This window comes from Podarcis tiliguerta (genome assembly GCF_965153285.1).
Source record: "Podarcis tiliguerta genome assembly, chromosome: 18".
Taxonomy (NCBI): Eukaryota; Metazoa; Chordata; class Lepidosauria; order Squamata; family Lacertidae; genus Podarcis; species Podarcis tiliguerta.
The window spans coordinates 5,828,993-5,843,276 of NC_139551.1; the positions used below are offsets into that span (position 1 = coordinate 5,828,993).

Genomic DNA, 14,284 nt, shown 5'->3' on the forward strand with positions numbered 1-14,284 from the left:
GCGCACCATTGTTCTGAGTTCCTCCTCCCTCCTGCGTGTGGTGAGTGGGGACCTTATTGCAAAAGCTTTAATAAAGATCAGGCTTACTAGCTGCTTTGCTTCTCAATATTCTCTGGTTGGCCTCTGTTATTTCCTCCTACTGATAGGGAATCCACTTGCGGACTCTATACGGGCTCCGGAATACCCCGTAAGGCAGACATGTCCAAAGTCAGTTTCGGGGGCCTGATCTGGCCCACCGGTCAGTTTAATCTGGCCATAATAATAATAATAATAATAATAATAATAATAATAATAATAATTTATTATTTATACTCCGCCCATCTGGCTGAGTTTCCCCAGCCACTCTGGGCAGCTCCCAATCAAGTATTAAACAGTACAGTGTTAAATATTAACTTCCCTGAACAGGGCTGCCTTCAGATGTCTTTTAAAGATAGGATAGCTGCTTATTTCCTTCACATCTGAAGGGAGGGTGTTCCACAGGGAGGGCGCCACTACCAAGAAGGCCCTCTGTCTGGTTCCCTGTAACCTCACTTCTCGCAATGAGGGAACCGCCAGAAGGCCCTCGGAGCTGGATCTCAGTGGCTGAACGATGGGGATGGAGACGCTCCTTCAGGTATACTGGAGCAGGACTTACCTTCAGAGTCATGAGCATGGCAAGGAATTTGGCCTTGTCCCCTATCAACATAACGTTGCTGAGGATGGGGATGGCCTCTTTGATGGCGTCCTCGATAGGGACCGGAGGGATGTTTTCGCCACCGGCTGTGATGATTAGCTCTGGAAGGAGACGACACGGCATAAGCCATCAGGAACCTAAACACACACACTCTTCAACATACATTTAATAGTACAGTGGTACCTCGAGTTAGGGACGTGGGTGGCGCTGTGGGTTAAACCACGGAGCCTAGGACTTGCCGATCGGAAGGTCGGCGGTTCGAATCCCCGCAACGGGGTGAGCTCCTGTTGCTCGGTCCCTGCTCCTGCCAACCTAGCAGTTTGAAAGCACGTCAAAGAGCAAGTAGATAAATAGGTACAGCTCTGGCAGGAAGGTAAACAGGGTTTCCGTGTGCTGCTCTGGTTTGCCAGAAGCGGCTTAGTCCTGCTGGCCACATGACCCGGAAGCTGTACGCCGGCTCCCTCGGCCAGTAAAGCGAGATGAGCGCCGCAACCCCAGAGTTGGTCATGACTGGACCTAATGGTCAAGGGTCCCTTTACCTTTTACCTCGAGTTAAGTACTTACAGTGGTACCTCAGGTTACAGACTCCACTAACCCAGAAATACCTTGGGTTAAGAACTTTGCTTCAGGAGGAGAACAGAAATCGTGCTCCGGCGGCAGCAGGAGGCCCCATTAGCTAAAGTGGTGCTTCAGGTTAAGAACAGTTTCAGGTTAAGAACGAACCTCTGGAATGCATTAAGTTCTTAACCCGAGGTACCACTGTACTTAGAACCAAAGGGTCTTTAGTTTGTGGGTGGGATTTAGGTTGTTTTCAATTAATTTTGTTTATTTGTTATAGTAGTTCTGTTTATATTTGTTTACTGACTGAGGGAAGCATAATTATATCTCCTTACTTCCAACGATAACTCACTCTGCTTTATGTATTTGAAAACCTAATGAAAAATATTTAATCGTAACAATATAAATGTATTATTATTGCTAATTGCTAGGAATTAAGTACTTAACCCGAGGTACCACTGTAATTCGTTCCGGAGGTCCGTTCTTAACCTGAAACTGTTCTTAACCTGAAGCACCACTCCTGCTGCTGCCACGCTGCCGCGTGATTTCTGTTCTCATCCTGAAGCAAAGTTCTTAAGCTGAAGCACTATTTCTGGGTTAGCGGAGTCTGTAACCTGAAGCACCTGTAACCTGAAGCGTATGTAACCTGAGGTACCACTGTATATAAAATTTGTATATAATTTTTGTATACATGTTGGAAATTATATTAGAGTAAGTCCTGTAATGTAATATGACAACGTTTACCGATGTAATATAAGAATGTGAACAAATAAATAAAATCCAAATATATATATATATATATATATATATATATATATATATATATATAGATATAGATGTTGATGGGAAGATAAGGTTAAAATGAAGCAGTGAAAGATGGAAAGAATTTGCTGACTTAATTATTAACTGGAATACAAAAAAGGGAGGTGGGAGGAAGTCGAGGAAATAAGTCATTGAAGGATAGAATTGTGAAAAAATGGAAGGGTTTTAAAATGTTTTTGTTCTTTTTCTAGTGGGGTGGAGGTGTTGTATGTATTTTTTAATTTTTTTATTTTTTCTCTTTTTTATTGTACCTATTCTCTTCTTTCTTTCTTCTGTAACTATTAAACTTTTAATAAATATTATTTTTTAGATTAGGACTGGGATAAATTGTGTTCACTGAGCCAGTATTTTATACAGTCTATATATATGATGTTTGTATGTTAATGTGCGGTGTGCTATGCCTAATAAAGGATTTTGAATTGAATTGAATAAATATTTTTTTTTTTAAAAAAAGGATTCTGGTTCTTCCAAGGACCGTGAGAAGGGGGCCTTTTTTACCTTTGATTCTTCCCGTGATATAGAGGAACCCATCTGCGTCGTGTTTCCCAAGGTCTCCCGAATGAAGCCAGCCCTCATCATCTATGGCCTCTTTGGTCTTTTCTTCCATGTTCAGGTAACCCATAAAGACATGGCGCCCAGCGAAGCAAATTTCGCCGACGCCGTCGACGTCCGGCTTGAAGAGCATCGTTCTGCAGCCCGTGATCTCTTTGCCGGAACTGGGGGAAATGCAGAAAAAGCGGCTTGTGAGCAGTCGAGACTTTCCCCTTTCCCCAAAGGAAAACAGCTCGCATAGAATCCTAGAGTTGGAAGAGACCACAAGGGCCATCGAGTCCAACCCCCTGCCAAGCAGGAAACACCATCAGAGCACTCCTGACATATGGTTGTCAAGCCTCTGCTTAAAGACCTCCAAAGAAGGAGACTCCACCACACTCCTTGGCAGCAAATTCCACTGTCAAACAGCTCTTACTGTCAGGAAGTTCTTCCTAATGTTTAGGTGGAATCTTCTTTCTTGTAGTTTGGATCCATTGCTCCGTGTCCGCTTCTCTGGAGCAGCAGAAAACAACCTTTCTCCCTCCTCTATGTGACATCCTTTTATATATTTGAACATGGCTATCATATCACCCCTTAACCTCCTCTTCTCCAGGCTAAACATGCCCAGCTCCCTTAGCCGTTCCTCAGAAGGCATCGTTTCCAGGCCTTTGACCATTTTGGTTGCCCTCCTCTGGACACGTTCCAGTTTGTCAGTGTCCTTCTTGAACTGTGGTGCCCAGAACTGGACACAGTACTCCAGGTGAGGTCTGACCAGAGCAGAAGACAGTGGCACTATTACTTCCCTTGATCTAGATGCTATACTCCTATTGATGCAGCCCAGAATTGGATTGGCTTTTTTAGCTGCCACGCCACACTGTTGGCTCCTAGATCCTTTTCACATGTACTGCTCTCAAGCCAGGTGTCACCCATCTTGTATTTGTGCCTCTCATTTTTTTTGCCCAAGTGCAATACTTTACATTTCTCTCTGTTATGTCCCCATTTTCCAGGGACAGTCCCGGAATCACAGGAGCCGTCCTGGTTTCTGATTTCATCTCCCCAGCGCCCCAAGCCAGGTGACAGAAAAGGCGGCAAGGTTCTTAGCTGGGGCAATGAGAATAACACCCACTATTTGACTATTGATTCCAACAAAGGTTGCAGCATCACCCCCTCTCCCAAAATAAATACAAATTACGCCCCTACCTTCCCAGTTTGTACGAACTCGGGAACGAAGCCGTGTGAGGTCCAGAGCTCTCGCTCATGCCGTATAGCTCATATATACAAATGTCGAGGCTCAGGAAATATTCCAGCGTGTCTCTTGTGATGGGAGCGGCCCCTGTGTAGCATTTGGTGCAGCGGTCTAGGCCCAACTGTTTACGCACTTTCTTGAAGACAAAGCTCCTGGCCAGGCGGAAATTCAGGGGGAGCTCGTCGGACCTACGGAAATTAGACAGACAGCAATTTACAGAAAAGAACCTACGTTCAGTCCATGGCTAGCACTCTCAGTGTCAACAATTCATTCTGCTTGCTTGGTTGTGTCGCGCCGGTTGAGACTTTTGATCTCAGGGTCTAGGGTTCGAGCCCCACATCGGGTAAAAATATTCCTGCATTGCAGGTAGTTGGACTTAAGATGCCCCACAGAGCCTAGGAACTGCCGATCAGAAGGTCGGCGGTTCGAATCCCCGCAATGACGGGGTGAGCTCCCGTTGCTCGGTCCCTGCTCCTGCCCACCTAGCAGTTCGAAAGCACGTCAGAGTGCAAGTAGATAAATAGGTACCACTCCGGCGGGAAGGTAAACGGCGTTTCCGTGCACTGCTCTGGTTCGCCAGAAGTAACTTAATCATGCTGGCCACATGACTGGGAAAAGCTGTCTGCGGACAAACACCGGCTCCCTCGGCCAGTAAAGCGAGATGAGCGCTGCAACCCCAGAGTCGGCCATGACTGGACCTAATGGTCAGGGGTCCCTTTACCTTTTACCAATGCTACAATTATATGATGGGAGATCAACCGCTCCCATTATATTATTACTGTTTCATTTATTTTTTATGGGGTTTTTTGAACAACATTTCAGATTTAGCAATCCATCATTCCACCTACGACTCCCCCTTCCATGGTTCCCTCAAAATTTCAGTTTCTGCTGCATATTAGAGTTACGCTATGCCTTCACCTAATCTCACAGGAAAAACAAAGATTTCACTCCCCGCTGCTGCTCTCACTTCAAATCCGATTTGAGCCCTAACATTTTGACACTGAGTTTTTAAGTAAGGGTTGCAAAATGTTCGGAGTTTCCCAAGACATAGCTGGGATTTGGCTGTCAGGGAGGAAATCACTAATATAATCGCTTGGGTGGGGGGGGAACCAAACCAATATCCTGCAAACAATTTCTTCTTTAAAATCAGTATTTATTTCAATTGTTGAGTTTGTCTCTTGTGCCCTTCCTCCCAGACTACACCAGGGCAGCAACCAGCAAGTAGTGGAATAATCAGAAGAATTTGATCGTTGCAGGTTCGATCGACAACTGTACAGTCCAGCATTGCAGGGGGTTGGACTAGATGATTTTCAGGGTCCCCTTTCCAACTCTATTCTATGATTCTATATTAAAAACAGTTACAGCCTTTTACAGCAGGGCTTCAAACTCCTGTCGATAAAGAGGCACAACCACAACAAAACTGGGGTGTGTGTTTGTGTGCTTCTCAACAGTGCAGGTTTAACCGTACAAACTTATTTAAAGTTATACCTGTCTTCTTCCCTTGAGCGTTGTGAGCCTCCAGTTTTAAGTCTGAATGGGGGGAAGAGAGAAGAAAAGGCCCCCTCATCTTAATAGGAGTTTCACAAGTTTGTGAAGCTCTTGAGTTTTGCAGGGTCCAAGCGGAACGCTGCCATACTATAATAATAATGGTAGCTGCTATACTATAATAATAATAATGGTAATAATGGTAATGGTAATGGATAATGATAATAATCTATTTATACCCCGCCCATCTGGCTGGTGGCTTCCAAAAAAAGATTAAAAATACATTAAAACATCAGTCATTAAAAACTTCCCTAAACAGGGCTGCCTTCAGGTGTCTTCTAAACATCAGATAGTTGTTTATTTCTTTGACATCTGATGGGAGGGCGTTCCACAGGGTGGGCGCCACCACCGAGAAGGCCCCCTGCCTGGTTCCCTGTAACCTCACTTCTCGCAGGGGAAGACTGGTGACTGGGATCAGCCGCTGAGACCACCCTATCTGCATTACCTAACAATTCTGAAATATAGAAGTGCCTGGACTAAAATTGTCTATCAAAAACTTCACTCTTGTGGCTTATCACCATGGCAGCTACTGAGTTTGTGTTTTAGCAAAGAAAACAGACTAATCTGTCAGCTCCTAAATGATATCGAGCGTCGGAACAACTTGGCCACAATAAGGAGGTTTTGCCCACGGCATGTCTATTTTCCACCTTCCCATTTCGACTCTCTGGCACCCTATCTGCATAACCTAGCAATTCTAAAATGTAGACACGCTTTTACTCTTGTAAGATTGAATATCTTGCCCTCAGCTGGACTTGAGGGACGATTCCAACAGATTCCACACGAAAAGCGTTTATGTCCCTGTGGAGATGGCAGCACCGAATCGGTGGCACATGCCCTTCTGGCTTGCCCTCTTTATAAAGACTTGAGGAATGAGATTATCACCCCTCTTTTATTGTCCATTCCGGGTCGCCCAACCACTGCCCCAGTGTCCTTTCTCTTGGCAGATCAAGATGAGCAGGCGACAGCAAAGGTAGCAAGGTTTTTCGCTGGGGCAATCAGAATCAGATCCACTATTTGACTATTGATTCAAAACCCTAAAATTTATATAATTGACTTTTTATTTCTATTCTTTGTATATCGTATTGTTGTTTTATTGCTATGACCAATGGCTGACGCAAATAAAGATTCATTCATTCATTCAGCAATGATACGTGGAGGAGGAGGAGGAGAAGTTTGGACTTGATACTCACCCTAAGGAGTCTCAAAGTAGCCAACATTCTCCTTTCCCTTCCTCCCCCACAACAAACACTCTGTGAGGTGAGTGAGGCTGAGAGACTTCAGAGAAGTCTGACTAGTCCAAGGTCACCCAGCAGCTGCAGGTGGAGGAGCAGGGAAGCGAACCCGGTTCACCAGATTACGAGTCCACCGCTCTTAACCACTACACCACGCTATAGGTCATAATACTGAAATGGCAGCTTGGGAGAAATTATGGATCACAGATATGAAATTTAAAGCACGCTATACATTAGATCATGGGACGTGGGTGGCGCTGTGGGTTAAACCACAGAGCCTAGGACTTGCCGATTAGAAGGTCGGTGGTTCGAATCCCCACGACAGGGTGAGCTCCCGTTGCTCGCTCCCTGCTCCTGCCAACCTAGTAGTTCAAAAGCACGTCAAAGTGCAAGTAGATAAATAGGTACCACTCCGGCGGGAAGGTAAACGGCGTTTCCGTGCGCTGCTCTGGTTCGCCAGAAGCGGCTTAGTCCTGCTGGACACATGACTCGGAAGCTGTACGCCGGCTCCCTCGGCCAGTAAAGCGAGATGAGCGCCGCAACCCCAGAGTCGGCCACGACTGGACCTAATGGTCAGGGGTCCCTTTACGTTTATACATTAGGTCCCTGCTGTTCTACCCCCAGGACCCAATACACCACCACCACGTTCTTCCTACCCATTGATTCGTCTCAGGTTGGTCTCCAGCCCGACGACTTTTGCCCAGGCAGCGATCCGCTTCTTCAGGGCGGAGAACTTCATCCCGGCGGCTTTCATCCTCTCCTGCATCTTCTCCCAGACGCGAGGGACCCCCAGGAACGCCGTGGGCCGCACTTCCTTCAGGGTCTCCACCAAAGTGCCCTGGCGGGAGATAAAATTTCGAGAGAGGGAGTCGAAGGTCAGGTGGGAGGAAAGGGTTACCAGGTTCATTCCGCAGGGGGAGACCTGGAGTTTAGATGAGTAAAAATGTATGTGCTGTAAACAGGACGCGGGTGGCGCTGTGGGTTAAACCACAGAGCCTAGGGCTTGCCGATCAGAAGGTCAGCGGTTCGAATCCCCGCAATGACGGGGTGAGCTCCCGTTGCTCGGTCCCTGCTCCTGCCATCCTAGCAGTTCGAAAGCATGTCAAAGTGCAAGTAGATAAATAGGTACCCACTCCAGCGGGAAGGTAAACGGCATTTCCGTGCGCTGCTAACGCTCCTGTTAACTGCTAACGCGTTGGTCCGCAGACAGCTTCCGGGTCATGTGGCCAGCATGACTAAGCCGCTTCTGGCGAACCAGAGCAGCGCACAGAAACGCCGTTTACCTTCCCACTGGAGCGGTACCTATTTATCTACTTGCACTTTGAGGTGCTTTCGAACTGCTAGGTTGGCAGGAGCAGGGACCGAGCAACGGGAGCTCACCCCGTCGCAGGGATTCAAACTGCCGACCTTCTGATCAGCAAGACCTAGGCTCTGTGGTTTAACCCACAGCGCCACCCGCGTCCCTTCGTGTATAGGTTAAGAATGTGTAAAAAGCACAGTAAGATGATTCGGAAGTCAAAAGTGTGTGTGAAGTTAGAAGATTTGTTGTTAGTGTGTGTGCAGTTGTTACTGATGAACTGTTGTTTTATGTAAATTGTTCTGCAATAAAAAATTATTTAAAAAAGAAGAAGAAACTGTGTGTGTGTGTTTTAAAAAAGAAGTTGTGTATGATGATTAATTTTTTGGGAATCTTTTTGGAGATTTAATAAAAATGACATGAGGAATGGGAAAAAAACACTCAAGTGCTTCTGTGTGTTCTTGCAGGGCTGTGGGTTCTGGGTTTGTTTTTAAATTTTCCCGAATGTCACCTTCAAAGCATCCGGTTGCGCAAAGCAGATGTGGACTCCAAAAGTGATTGGCAGCCAGATGTCAATCATCTGCGCAGCCACGTGGCTGAGAGGCAGGTAGCTGACCACCACCTCCTGACGCTCCGTCGCTTTGCTCAAGCCGACGTAGTTGCCTCCTGCCCGGGCAGTCCAGGTGATCTGCAAAGGCACAACACTTCAGCGACAACTCAACACACACACATTATTATTATTATTTATTATTCATACCCCGCCCATCTGGCTGGGTTTCCCCAGGCAGTCCGGGCGCCTTCCAGCAAAATATTGCGTTGGATACCTGTGCCCCTGAAGGACCAGGAGCGCAGCCTGGGAGTCATTTTGGACTCACAGCTGTCCATGGAGGCGCAGGTCAATTCTGTGTCCAGGGCAGCTGTCTACCAGCTCCATCTGGTATGCAGGATGAGACCCTCCCTGTCCGCAGACTGTCTGGCCAGAGTGGTGCATGCTCTGTTTATCTCCCGCTTGGACTACTGAAGGTGACCCGGAAACTGCAATTAATCCAGAGTGAGGCAGCTAGACTGGGGACTGGGGCGGCCGCCGGGACCACATAACACCGGTCCTGAGAGATCTGCATTGGCTCCCAGTACGTTTCTGAGCACAATTCAAAGTGTAGGTGCTGACCTTTAAAACCCTAAACGGCCTCGGTCCTGTATACCTGAAGGAGCGTCTCCACCCCCATTGTTCTGCCTAGACGCTGAGGTCCAGCGCCGAGAGGTTCCCTCACTGTGAGATGCAAAGCTACAGGGAACCAGGCAGAGGGCCTTCTCGGTGGTGGTGCCTGGCCTGTGGAACGCCCTCCCATCAGATGTCAAAGAGATAAACAACTACCTGACATTTAGGAGACATCTGAAGGCAGACATGTTTAGGGAAGCTTTTGATGACTGATGTTTTAATGTATTTTTAATCTTGTTGGAAGCTGCCCACAGTGGCTGGGGAAACCCAGCCAGATAGGCGGGGTACAAACAAACTATTAATTATTATTATTATTATTATTATTATTATTATTATTATTATTATTATTATTATTTTGCCCTAGAATCATAGAATCATAGAGTTGGAAGAGACCACAAGGGCCATCGAGTCCAACCCCCTGCCAAGCAGGAAACACCATCAGAGCACGCCTGACATATGGTTGTCAAGCCTCTGCTTAAAGACCTCCAAAGAAGGAGACTCCACCACATTCCTTGGCAGCAAATTCCACTGTCGAACAGCTCTTACTGTCAGGAAGTTCTTCCTAATGTTTAGGTGGAATCTTCTTTCTTGTAGTTTGGATCCATTGCTCCATGTCCGCTTCTCTGGAGCAGCAGAAAACAACCTTTCTCCCTCTTCTATGCGACATCCTTTTATATATTTGAACATGGCTATCATATCCCCCCTTAACCTCCTCTTCTCCAGACTAAACATGCCCAGCTCCCTTAGCCGTTCCTCATAAGGCATCGTTTCCAGGCCTTTGACCATTTGGGTTGCCCTCCTCTGGACACGTTCCAGTTTGTCAGTGTCCTTCTTGAACTGTGGTGCCCAGAACTGGACACAGTATTCCAGGTGAGGTCTGACCAGAGCAGAATACAGTGGCCCTTCCCCACCAGAGGCACCCATATGCCCCCAGTTTCAAAATGGGCTTAATTATAACTGCATTCCTCCTTTTTCACCCATGGCGATTTCTTGCACAACTCAAGTGGCCGGTATCTGATACGGGAGACCAGTTTGAGAGAGATAAGATTTCATCCCCAGGGCTGCGACTCTCCTGAAAGCTTCCCAAAGCGGCGAATCTCACTCACGTTGTCGTGGCTCAACATGACTCCTTTGGGCTGACCCGTCGTCCCCGAGGTATAGATCAGGGTGCAACATTGGTTGGGCTTCTGGGACGCAATGATTTTGTCAAGCTGGTCATCTGAGACGCTGGCCCCAAGCGCCATGAACTCGCTCCACTGCATGAACGAAAGAGACACAAGGGTAAAGGTAAAGGACTCCTGGACGGTTCAGTCCAGTCCAAGGCGACTATGGGGTTGCGACACTCATCTCACTTTCAGGCCGAGGGAGCCAGTGTTTGTCCACAGACAGCTTTCCGGGTCATGTGGCCAACAGGACTAAACCGCTTCTGGCGCAACGGGACACCGTGACGGAAACCAGAGCGCACAGAAACGCTGTTTACCTTCCCGTCACAGTGGTACCTATTTATCTGCTTGCGCCTGTGTGCTTTCGATCTGCTAGGTTGGCAAGAGCTGGGACAGAGCAACGGGAGCTCATTCCCTTGTGGAGATTCGAACCACCGACCTTCCGATCGGCAAGCCCAAGAGGCTCGGTGGTTTAGACCACAGCACTACCCATCCCCTTTCCTTTACCAAAAGAAGAACTTGGTTAAGTAGGGTCTACATTTCTATTTATTCTATTTATTTAAACAAGATTTAAACAAGGTAACACCAATTCCAGCCGAACTGTACTGGCTGCCAGCGAGTTTCTGGGTCCAGTCCGAAGTGCTGGTGTTGACCCCATAAAGTCTTACACGGCTCAGGACCCCATGAGGGCTGGGTGATATATTGATATATCATCCCATACCAGTTTGAAGTCCATAACATGATCTTGGTTTCTTAATTTTTGACCTGGCAGTATACCATATTGGCCTGAATATAAGCCTCACTTTTTTTTCTTCCAAATTCCAACCGTGAAAGGTTAAAAGCGTTGCTTAAATTCACGACCTGACAAAAATTGGCTTTTTTGTGATCACTGCAACGCAGGGGATTGGGGTCCCTTCCAACTCAAACTCAATGAAGCATTCAGGGGAGGTTTAGAGAAGGTGGAATGGAAGGAAAAGAGGAGACACTCACCGTGTACAGATTTGGCCTTTTCTCCTTGAGCTCTTCGCCATACTGGATGATTGCCTTCACAAGAGGCAGCTGGCTCTTAACCTAGAGCAAGAAAGACCACAGAACTGAGTGGGGGAACCTCAGAGGTCATCCATCCCAGCCCCCTAACTCCCACAGCTTTGCAGTCATTTCCACGAGGAAATCCCTGTGCTCTGATGGCTTAATACACTACAGTGGTACCTTGGTTCTCAAACGCCTTGGTTCTCAAACGCCAAAAACCAGGAAGTAAGTGTTCCGGTTTTCAAACGTTTTTCGGAAGCCGAACATCCGATGCGGCTGTGGGCTATTGTTTCTGGGGTGCCAGCGGCAATCAGAAGCCGCACCTTGGTTTTTGAACATTTTGGAAGTCAAACGGACTTCCGGAAAGGATTAAGTTGGGCGGTTTTGTTTCTGATATTTTGCGTTTTTGAGGCTTTTTCGCTTCATTTGTTTTTGTGACCGTGTGGAACCCAGTTCAGCTAATGATTGTGCGACTGTGGAAATGGATAAAAGCCCCCCCATCGAAACCATGACTATCATCAGCGCAGGTAAGAAAAAAAATAATTTTTATTTTTATCATCTACAATACTGCCTTATTTATTTTATAATACAGGACATTGATTATTGCTTTCATTTTATGGATCAATGGTCTCGTTAGATAGCAAAATTCATGTTAAATTGCAATTTTAGGGGTGGTTTTCTAAAGTCTGGAACGGATCAATCAGTTTTGCATTGCTTTCTATGGGAAAGCGCGCCTTGGTTTTGGAACGGACTTCCGGAACAGATTAAGTTCAAGAACCAAGGTACCACTACAAATGCAACTTAATGTTGTGATCGCAGTTTCCTTTTGACACAGTAGGGTCCTAGGAGTCTGATTTCGGGCAAATGATAGATTTTTGCAAGCTTGCCCGATAATAAATGCTGGAAATGTAATCAGACTGAAGGTACATTCTTTCACCTTTGGTGGACGTGCCCAAGGATTAAGAACTTCTGGGAGATGATTTATAATGAAATGAAAAAGGTATTTAAATATACCTTCTTGAAGAAACCAGAGGCCTTTCTCCTGGGCATGGTCGGCCAATTGGTGCCAAAGAAGGACAGAACTTTTTTTATGTATGCCACAACAGCAGCAAGAATACTCATCGCAAAGAATTGGAAGACACAAGATCTACCCACCCGGGAAGAATGGCAGATGAAGCTGATGGACTACATGGAAATGGCGGAAATGACTGGCAGAATCCGAGACCAGGGAGAAGAGTCGGTGGAAGAAGATTGGAAAAAAATCAAAGTATATTTACAGAAATATTGCAAAATTAATGAATGTTAGAAGAATGCTGGAATGAAGTTAGATGGTTTTAGCAGAAATGTTATAAAGAATTAAGCAAAAACTGATTGTTAATGGGCCAAAGTGGAAAATTTAAAGTTACATTGTGTTAAGATAAATTATAGAACAACAAATTGAGAAAGATGGAAAGGATTTGCTGGAATAGCTAAATGAACTAGAATACAAAAAAGGGAGGTGTGAGGAGATCGATGAAACAAGGAAATGAAAGGTAAAGATTTGGAAATATTGGATGTGTTTTAAAATGTTTTTGTTTTTCTTGTTGTTTTGATGTATTGTTCCCCCCCCCCTTTGTTTTACTTTTTATTTTTGAGGTATTGTTTGTTAAATTTTTTCCTTTTTTCCTGTAATTATTAAACTTTTAATAAATATTATTTTAAAAAAAAGGAGTCTGATTTCAACCTGGATTACCGAATCTGGGTTTTGCGCCCCCTTTACAGCCCTAAAAGTCAGTGGCGTAGCGTGGGTTGTCAGCACCCGGGGCAAGGCAAGTAATTTGCACCCCCCCCCGCTGCACTGTCCCTCCCCCAGATAGTCCCTCGCTCTCTCTCCGCACCGCACGCCTGGCACCCTCCCCTCCACAGTGGGCGGCGACCCGGCGGCTCGGATCGGATTCGCACAGCCAGCACTGCAGTGAGAGAGAGAGAGAGTGAGCCAGGTAGGGGCAGAGAGCTGCGAGTGCGAGCGCCCCCCCCCCCAGATGTTGCGCCCGGTGCGGCCGGCCCCCCCTGCACCCCCCACGCTACGCCACTGCTAAAAGTATAATTCCGCAAGCTAGCGTATACCCGAACACTCAAATGCCCGCAGGATTGCAGCAAGGCCAAGCATGCCCAAGCTACAGCCCACGACCCCACCTCACCTCCAAGATTTTCTGAAGTTGCCGGTCGTTCTCCACCACGATGATATTGGCTCCGCAATTCTCTGCGACGTACTGGCAGGCCTCCGGGGAGTTGGTTGTGTAAATGCCAACAGCAAAACCTCTGCGTGTGTGGGGAAAAAAAGAGAGATCCTGTAATCCGGGAGCAACAGACATCTGAGATGTGGTTTGAACACAGAGGAACCAGGCTGCAAACTTTGCCACAGACCAAAGCCCTCCCAGCCCTCCAAATGACGAGCAACAGGCGGTTTTGAACATTTTTGGGGGTGCACAATTCAAAAGCTCCCTTCTGAGGTTGTTCTGGAGTGCTGCAAGCAGTGCTGAATTTACGCATAAGCTAAACAAGCTATGTGGGATGCGGGTGGCGCTGTGGGTTAAACCACAGAGCCTAGGACTTGCCGATCAAAAGGTCGGTGGTTCGAATCCCAGTGACGGGGTGAGCTCCCGTTGCTCGGTCCCTGCTCCTGCCAACCTAGCAGTTCGAAAGCACGTCAAAGTGCAAGTAGATAAATAGGTACCGCTCCGGCGGGAAGGTAAATGGCGTTTCCGTGCGCTGCTCTGGTTTGCCAGAAGCGGCTTAGTCCTGCTGGCCACAGGACCCGGAAGCTGTACGCCGGCTCCCTCGGCCAATAAAGCAAGATGAGCTCCGCAACCCCAGAGTCGTCCGCGACTGGACCTAATGGTCAGGGGTCCCTTTACCTTTACTTCAAACAAGCTATAGCTTAGGGCCCCCCAAAAATGTAAAGGGGGGGAAACTGGATGTATGTTTCC

General features: G+C 46.9%; 1 protein-coding gene across 4 annotated transcripts in view; it reads right to left on the bottom strand.

Moving 5' to 3' along the window:
• The window catches only part of ACSBG2 (acyl-CoA synthetase bubblegum family member 2), a gene marked incomplete at its 5' end in the record, with an annotated part of 37,342 nt that overhangs the window by 6,308 nt on the left and 16,750 nt on the right, over positions 1 to 14,284 (bottom strand). For 2 of the 4 annotated variants that reach the window (XM_083421502.1, XM_083421504.1), the window contains 9 exons: positions 635 to 774; positions 2,552 to 2,769; positions 3,785 to 4,018; positions 5,319 to 5,360; positions 7,264 to 7,445; positions 8,416 to 8,592; positions 10,230 to 10,379; positions 11,277 to 11,357; positions 13,496 to 13,616. In XM_083421502.1, the coding sequence (XP_083277628.1) occupies positions 635 to 774; positions 2,552 to 2,769; positions 3,785 to 4,018; positions 5,319 to 5,360; positions 7,264 to 7,445; positions 8,416 to 8,592; positions 10,230 to 10,379; positions 11,277 to 11,357; positions 13,496 to 13,616 (1,345 nt within the window). The remainder of the gene's footprint in view (positions 1 to 634; positions 775 to 2,551; positions 2,770 to 3,784; positions 4,019 to 5,318; positions 5,361 to 7,263; positions 7,446 to 8,415; positions 8,593 to 10,229; positions 10,380 to 11,276; positions 11,358 to 13,495; positions 13,617 to 14,284) is intronic. The other 2 variants (XM_083421503.1, XM_083421505.1) reach the window with 1 other exon arrangement.